Raw genomic sequence first — 8,580 nt, forward strand, 5'->3', positions numbered from 1 at the left:
GATAGAAAGTGCTTCAGAGACCGCAGACGTTGACGAAGATTCCACTAAAGATAAAGAAGGTTCAGATACAACTATTTCCAGCCAGCTTAAAACTGACGAGATTCTATCATCTTCAATCTCTAAATTAGACATGCCATCTTCCCAGTCAGAACCAGAACATGAAGAAGTCAAAGAAGAAATTATTAAAACAAAATCTCATACCGTAGAAGCAATACCGTTTTCCGTAACAAAAATTGAAAAACAGCAAAGAGAGTTTGTTGATGTTGAAAGTGATATTATTCCTGTAGGATCAGCCGAATACGATGATATAGTTAAGCACGGAAGTATTACACCTGAACCTAGAAAACCATCTAAAGAAGAAATAATAATTACAAAAAAGACAATTCATGAAGCAGAAAGTGCACCCGGCGAAGTATGTGAAGTGGTGGAGGAATGCCACAAAAAGATTATTAAAGAAGTAAGCGTTGTTCCCTTCCCTAAAACAGAAGTACCACCAAGTCAACGAGAATTTGTTGATATTGAAGACGAAATCATTCCCGTGGGAACAATACAGTATGAAGAAATTTTAAAATCTAAAAGCGATTCATCTGTCCCAAAAACTAAGGTTGAAAAGTCTGTAGTAAAGACACCGGATTCACAACCTAGACAGTAAACAAACTTCCACATCTAGTCTTCAAACACATGACCATATTTCTACTCCCCATACGCCTTTATCTGCACCAAGCCAAAGTTCTCTTTCTACCGACAATGGACGAGAATACGTTTTAGATGATATGTATGACATATCAGAAACTCCAGAACTGCGGTCAGATCTTGCTGAAACAAGTAGGTCAGAACTTCTTATTACGACCGAGGAAAAAACGATGCACACCTATGAAAAAGAACAAGAGTCACCTACTAGCGATGAATTTGAAATGGTAGATAAACCAAGCGAAATGGATGACTTTGTAGTAATTGAAGAAGTAGCCAAAGAGGCACAAGAAACAGATCCTGAAGGAAAAAGTGTTCAAATCCAAAATGCAAAAGTTTGAAAAACGACACGATACCGAAATAGAAGAATATTTATCAAAAACTTCCAAAAAACAAGAAAGTACCAGCAGCGCATCGGGTTCTTTGTCCGATGATGAACTGCTGCAATATGAACTTGAACAAAAGAAACTGGCTGCTCAAGAATTAGCAGAAATCGAAGCAGGTAGAAGATGGATACAAATGCAGTTTGAAGGTGATCCCCGGTATGACTACGAAAGAGTACCATTAGAAGACATTAAGGAAGAAGAAATGACTGATTTTGATGCAAGCAGGATTGGTAGTTTAACGTCTCAAAAAGAATCGATTGGCAGCTACGGTAGTTTTAGGAACTCTTATGGAAGCCTTTCTGAGTCCGAAATGGCATCAAGGATTAGATTTAGAGTGAAAGGTGATAATGACGATATCTCCATCAGCTCATTACAAGAGTTCGAAAATCTTGAAAGGGCTTTAATGGAACAGTACCAACAACACTCTTCATCGTCACAGGATTCACTTAACGGGTCTTTACCAAGGCGTTACATATTAAGTAAGAGTCAAGGTGACGACATATCGGTGTCTAGCTTGAAGGAATTCGAAGGGCTAGAATCTGCTTGTCTGGAAGCTTTAAAAGCTGAAATTCTAGCCAAGCAAAAAGAAGCTCTGCTTATGGCAGATCCGAAAGAAGTAAGTGGTTATTTCTTGGAAAAAGAAAAACGGTCCTACAGTGGCAGTTCAGAAAGCAGTCCTCCTCAGAAAGGAGGCAGTCCCAGTCAAAAAGGAGGTAGTCCTTCCCAGAAAGTAGGCAGCTACGGCAGTCCATCACAAAAGATTTTAACAGAATCCGCAAGTATTAGAAAGTTGATTGATCAACAAATGGCAATTGAACAGAAGCTTCAGCAACAAGTAACACCCAAAGTTATCACTGTAAAGAAGTTTGATGATAGAGGTGCATTCTTTGTGCCTGAACCTGAGCCTGGAACTTCAGAATCAGAACCTGAACCACAAGCTGAAGTAACAGAGGAATGCAAAAAGTCCTCGTCATTTGTGTGCGCAGCCGCTCCTAGTGACGGATCAGCTGAATCAATACCAGGAGACTGCGAAGAAATGATGAAAATTTTAGATCAAGAAGAAAAATCAAAGCAAAGTCAAAGTCAAGCAGTAACTAGAACATTTACTGATGGAGGCGTAATAGAAGTTGTAAGAACGACTACAGTTATCCAACAACGGTTTGTCGATGGAAAGAAAGTTTCTGAAACTGTGAGCAGTACTGACGGAGATGGGGCAGTTGATATACCCTCAAGACCGAGACAATTAGAGGAAAGTGCTATGTCTTACGGTTCCGAAATGTCCTCATCTATAACATCACAGCCTTCAGAGATGGATAGTTTGATGACTGTGCTAGATAGGCATGTGGAGGGGGAAGTGGTGACGGTGACGCGGCAGACAATAACAATGACTGATAAACCTGAGGAGTTGGAACTATCTCGGGAAGGGAGCATGGTCCGTGAGCTGTCGCCCTCCTCGGGGAGATCGATAGCTCATAGTGTAATCTCGTTTTCCGGTAAACAATTTACAGATCCCGCGAGTGGCTCTTGGAGTGGCCAGGACGAGGATATGAGCTCGTCTGGAAGCTTTAGTCGGTAAGTTTTAATCATGCATACTAAAAGGTAATCTGTTATAAAATTTGTATATTTGATCATAGCACGAATTAGTGAGAAATTGAATAAATGCCAATTCTTAGTTTTTGCGTCATCAGTTTAGGATATATACAGAGGTACAGTTTTAGCATATAAACTAAAATCATTTTAAAACGAGACAAAAGTTATATTTTATAGCCTTAAACTTTAATTAATATCTAATTAACAAATATTAAATAATAAATATTAATATTTTTTTTGTGATAACAATAGATAATTGACTGAGAAAACTGAAACATTTTAGTTCAATTTCAAATATTTAACATGCAGATCAAGTATTTACATTAGTGTTTTATCCAGGGCTCGCGCGGACTTAATGCTAGGCAGCACGGATAGCTTGGAAGCTACCAGTTCTAACGCTACCCGAGCGACCTACAACTATGAGGTCGACACCCCTATGACGGGAAGCCTCACTTCTGGAGGTAAGTGTTCCATAGTATTTTCAGATTTTTCAAATTTCCCAAAAAATGTCTGAGCTCTGATAGATGTTTGAACAAAATTGGATGAAAGGAAACCAGCCGAAATTCTTGTAAGTCATATTGTTGAAACAAAACCAAGCATAAAAATTAAATATTTGTAAATGCCTTCTTGCCACTGTGGCATATATTAACTGTGAAGTAAGATCAGTGGTAGCTTCGCTTAATACTTATGTATGCGCTAAAACAATAAAAAAGTATTAAATATTATATCATATGTTAAGTAGATGTAATATCAAAGCTCTGACTTTATTTTCTTAGTACAACCAACTAGCCTGAATTATCTTTCATTCTTATGCCTAGCTCTATCATTGGCTTATGTATGCCTTAATGATAAATACTAACTAAAAATACAGCCTGGATTTATTATTATTACTTGTGCATTTATTTACTTACCATCTGTACTTATAAATAATATTCATGCCTGCCTGCTATCATTGTTAAAATTAGCATGGCCTTAATTTGTAATCTCTTTGTATTTTACAGAAAAGTTTGGCTCTCATCCTCGCTTTTATTTTTAAATATTTTATCAATTTATATAAATTTTCTCAAAATATAGTCATTTGTCTTTCAAAATAAAATTCCAACGGTTGATAAATAAGAATTGACACAGACATAACCTGTTGGATAGATGGCAAATAATTTTGAGAAAATCTTTTTTATTTTGGATGATATTTATTGTTTATATTATTTATACTCATTGCTGCCCCACCGAGCTTGATACTAATCAGAAAGATAACAGCGGTGCCCCCTCCAGGATCGAACACCATGGTCTCATCATTGGACACACTGGACCCTATCACCGCAGTGCAAATGGAAAGTTTAGAACATCAGTCCACTAGTGAACATTATTCCCATGATTACGAAGTACAAGAACCGGATTCTGATACTGAACGATTGGTAAGTGACTTCAAATTAATAGACGCAGACGTTGAAGATTGGCAGAAAATCGAGACAAAGAAAGTTATGACCAAGCATAACTACACAAACTAAACTAAATCGAAGCATGCGCTACAAAAATTACAAATCTCACTTTTCAATCATGATCGTCCTTGACATTTCTATACTAATGAAACACTCAAAAAACATTACCTCCCTTCTAATATGAGCAGGAATTAAGAAATAGCACACAAAGAAGAACGAATAAATAAAGTAGAAAAAGAATAAGAAGCAATATTTGACGAATTCGTTAATCTAATTAACAGGAACTGGATAGCCGAACACCTCGAGCAAAAGAACGCACTATAATGTTTGACAGCACTGATACCTTGAGTGCTGTCAGTGGTGATGGATCTGTGAAGGAAGCTGCCGTGGAGACACCAGCACCAACCTTCTACATTGGGGACACTCCCATTACAAGAGGTAAGAATTTTAACGCATTAGATAATAACGTTATAGAGTTCATATTTCTATGCTATTTAACAACTTGAACTTGTACGGATTTTACATGTCAGACTATGATGATAGAGGCCTAAAATCTAATTGATAACGAAATTGATTGCACGGATAGTCGAGTGCTTGAAGTCAACTAGCCAAACGCACTATACGCGACATGGCGCGGGTTCGCTCCCCGCATAGGATAAGCATTTGTTGAAATGAAACAACCTTTATTACAGGTACAGGTAACCTTTGCAGGTTTCGAAACGTCGGGAACAAAAATCCAAAATTAAACCGCCATAAAATCTGTAAAAGTAGTTTCATTTCAAAGTCTAACATTCGTGTAAACCTAAAAAACCACTATTATAAGCATTTGTGTCATCTACGAATGCTTGTCCTGAGTCTGAGTGTCTTTGTGCATGTGACTGTAATGTTTGTGAAACCGCTGCCACGCGAAATTAAATTCCTTAAAGCGAGAAAAGATTTAAAAAATGCTCAGATTGTAACTACTTACTTACAATCTATCTATCATACACGGTGATTTCATGTGTCCGGCGTTAAATACCCCTAGGCGCGATTATTATTTTTCTATCATCAACTAAGATAATAAGTACGAAGAAAAATTTTACAAGAGAATTCTGAAAATACTCTTAAAAATGATAAAAACGCCGCCGCCCGCGCCCCTCACCATTGTTACAAAGATCGGACCGCGCTCGCAACAGAGCTGTGTTTCTAAAAACTACGAATTGCATCATAATATTGAAAAAAATATGCATTTTAAATTTATTCAAATCTCATAAATACCTATTTTTTTATCATGAACGTGTTGTAGTCATTGGATACATGAACTGGGCTGCTTTTGTAAGACGACAAAAATATCACGGTGTATAATCTAAACCTACGTATTTGTTATAAACTTGTAACCTTCTAGGAGAACGACGTGAAGACGACGATGGTCAACCAGCATTGTCTGGAAGTGCGCCCGCGTCACTCCCACCTGCCACACAACCCTCGCCGCCTATACCTGCTCAAAGAAGGTAATGATTACAATTTCCATACACTTCCATACATCCTACAATCTCTAGAACTTTATTCATATGATGAAATGTACAGTCATTGTTAAATTCACAGTCAAAATGGTCATATGCCTTTATATTATTTTACTTTTCAACTTATTTTGCGTCATAAGTACTATCGTATACTTCTTCAAACTTTACACTTGCTAAAACCTTTCTTTTTTGCATTTATACTTTTGCTTTGTCTTTTTTATCATAAGCTTTTTCATTTATTTTGTCATTAAATACAAAATCGGTGATACTTGCTAATTTATTTGTGTTATCTATAAATAAATTAAATTTTCTAAATGTACCTACTAAATTAAAATATATTACCATTGCAGCTGCTATTGTTTAAGTCACTCTCAAGATAGGCTCGGCAAATAGGTACACTACTTTCTATGGTATTGCTTTTTATAATGATTTGCTTTATACATGAACATCACCATTATAATCATAGTATTATGGTTTATTTTGCTTTGTTCTGAACATTATTTATTTATTATAATTTATTGTGTTATGGCTGTCTCGGGTATTTAAATAGCATGTAGTGAAGGGTGTGTTTTTTCAAAAGTGTTTAAGATTTTGTTGTTAACTAGCTCAGTAGTGATCACTAAATTTTTGGAATTGTTGAAGGGGTAAGCTAGTACCTTCACATTAATAATTTCATACTTTAAAGTGCTTTGACACAAAAATCACAAATAATGGTAGATTAATGATCACCACTTGAGTTCAAAAAGAGTAGTTGTTAAATAGAGGCAGATGTTATGTACTGTCATCTACATCACATCAGAATTGAATAAATGTAAATTGTTATTAACATTTATTTTCAGGTCATTATCGATGCTTGCGAAATCGCCTCCATCCAGCCTCGACGAAACCAAGAAGTAAAACAATTTCTAACTAGGCTAGCACAACAAAATGTGCTTAGAATCACGCATGACTCACAATTTCTTTAAAGTTCCTAGCATTTTGTAAATTCTTATACCTAATTCTTGCTTAGGCAATGATGCACAGGCTAATAATTTGATTAACAAAAATATACTTATTAATGAAACTGATTTGACAGATAATAAACTTGACGGTAATGAACATCTAGACAATCAATTGACACATGTCATAAAATTATAAGACAAGACATATAATCATCATATGATAGTGATAGAACTATAAATGATGCTATAATTAATATAATGAACAAAAACTATGATTGTAATTTTTGATTCCGGCTATGACTATAGAAAGTAAATCCATTGTTTTAAGACCAGCGAGCTTTATGCTCTCAATACCCTAAATGAAAGAAAAATTGTTTCAGTACAGACACTGTAAAATTTTGACAAGACACTTGACTTGAAAAACGTGTTGACATTATCTATTAAAACTTGTTCAAAGTAAATGAATTTGAGATTAACTATAATATAACCATACTAATAATACCTTCCAGCGTAGACAACTCTATGACTCTGTATAAAGCGTCTAATGTGATATCTAATCTACAAACTAAACTGACTCTTATAGCTCTCGCAGTAAGTCCTAAAACTGAATAGTCGACTTCTCATTGTAACTAAAGATCATCGGTATATATGGAGAGTGTTTGATCAAACATTTGCCATATATACGGAACATTTTGGATAATATTTTGGTACTCAACTTTTGTACTAAACCGTCGGAAACGACATGGTCCATCTTACTTGACCTATAACCCATAGCTTAGCTTTAGACATCAATATGCTTACTCATGATGTTGAAAGTGTAGAAATATTAACTATTTTATAAGTAAAAATAAGTAGGTTTCTGATGGATTTTGATAACGCATTGATTAACATTGGGAATTCTGTTCACGTGAATAGTCAAAAGATAAGATCTCTGTACTTGATTCTTGCACAATTTCTTATGTAAGTAGTTAGATAGGGATACAATATAGTATAAGTGTTTCTTGTTTTGCGGCCAACTGGATTTCGTTAGCTATCGCTAAGACGAGATTGAATGGGATCAGCGTGGGATTTGGAAGGTTCTATCCTATTTTCTATTTTGATATTCATATTTAAATTAAGGATTCTAAAATCCTTTTCTTATTCAGTTAGATTAGCTATTTTTACTGTAACGTGTCTAGTCATTTTGCTTTGTTTTAGATCGTGAGATCTCTTAGGTCTTAGGGTTGATATACAATGTCATGTTTCGTTTGATTTAGATTAATTATATCTTTTTTTAATTACTTGACGTACGTTCTAGTCATTTTAGCTTTTAGGGATCTTGAGTTGGAAATATTATTTATAGTTGTTGCTAATTTTGTACTGTTCGTTAGATTAAGATATTGTATGTAGTTAAGAATTGTATTAACATTTATATGGAGACAGATTACAAGTTTAGTTCTAATGAAAAGAACGAGTTAATTTTGTGAATGTGTCTCCATATTAACAAAACTTTCAGTTGGTCGCAAAGAAAGTCGTCAGTTAGAAAAATTAAACGGGGCTTGCTCACTTCCAAAAGTTTATTATAATCGACTACGTAAGAATTATATATTAATTACAATTTGTATGGAAACTTAGGTTCGGACTGTATCATGTTTTGTATGAAGATTAGAAAGGTGTTCAAACCAAGGAACGATTTACGACTCTCTATGACGTAATCAAGTGTCGTATGTTTAAGTAGTTTGATACCTAGGGAACCTACTACCATCTCATAAGCTAAGACTGTAGCAGTTGTGGGAGAGAGACAGCGTTCTATTTCTACATGCGTGCTGTCTCGCTTCCTCTTAGGACGTGGTGGTAGGACCTTGATAGAGATAATGTCGGTTCTATTGGCTAACTATCAGATAGTCGTGTAATGGGAAGAGACTGAAGATGACATGCTAGAACTTGCTTAGCTGGTATAACGCGAGGCTGATCTAAGCAAATGATTTCATATCGGCTCTGGAAGTCCCCTGATCTAGTCTTAAGAGTCGCTTGAATCTATTAATGAATAGTT

General features: G+C 35.5%; 1 protein-coding gene across 1 annotated transcript; it reads left to right on the plus strand.

Annotated features, from left to right (window-relative positions):
- The first annotated feature begins 1,017 nt into the window (after window positions 1–1,017).
- Window positions 1,018–6,937, plus strand: LOC113498181. The gene is made up of 6 exons (XM_026878123.1): window positions 1,018–2,648; window positions 3,006–3,127; window positions 3,939–4,081; window positions 4,387–4,543; window positions 5,490–5,595; window positions 6,447–6,937. Exons 1-6 carry the CDS (start codon window positions 1,018–1,020, stop codon window positions 6,502–6,504), a joined length of 2,217 nt encoding a protein of 738 aa, XP_026733924.1. The 3' UTR covers window positions 6,505–6,937.
- Window positions 6,938–8,580: the final 1,643 nt, after the last annotated feature.

This window comes from Trichoplusia ni, chromosome 10, assembly GCF_003590095.1.
Source record: "Trichoplusia ni isolate ovarian cell line Hi5 chromosome 10, tn1, whole genome shotgun sequence".
Lineage (NCBI taxonomy): Eukaryota > Metazoa > Arthropoda > Insecta > Lepidoptera > Noctuidae > Trichoplusia > Trichoplusia ni.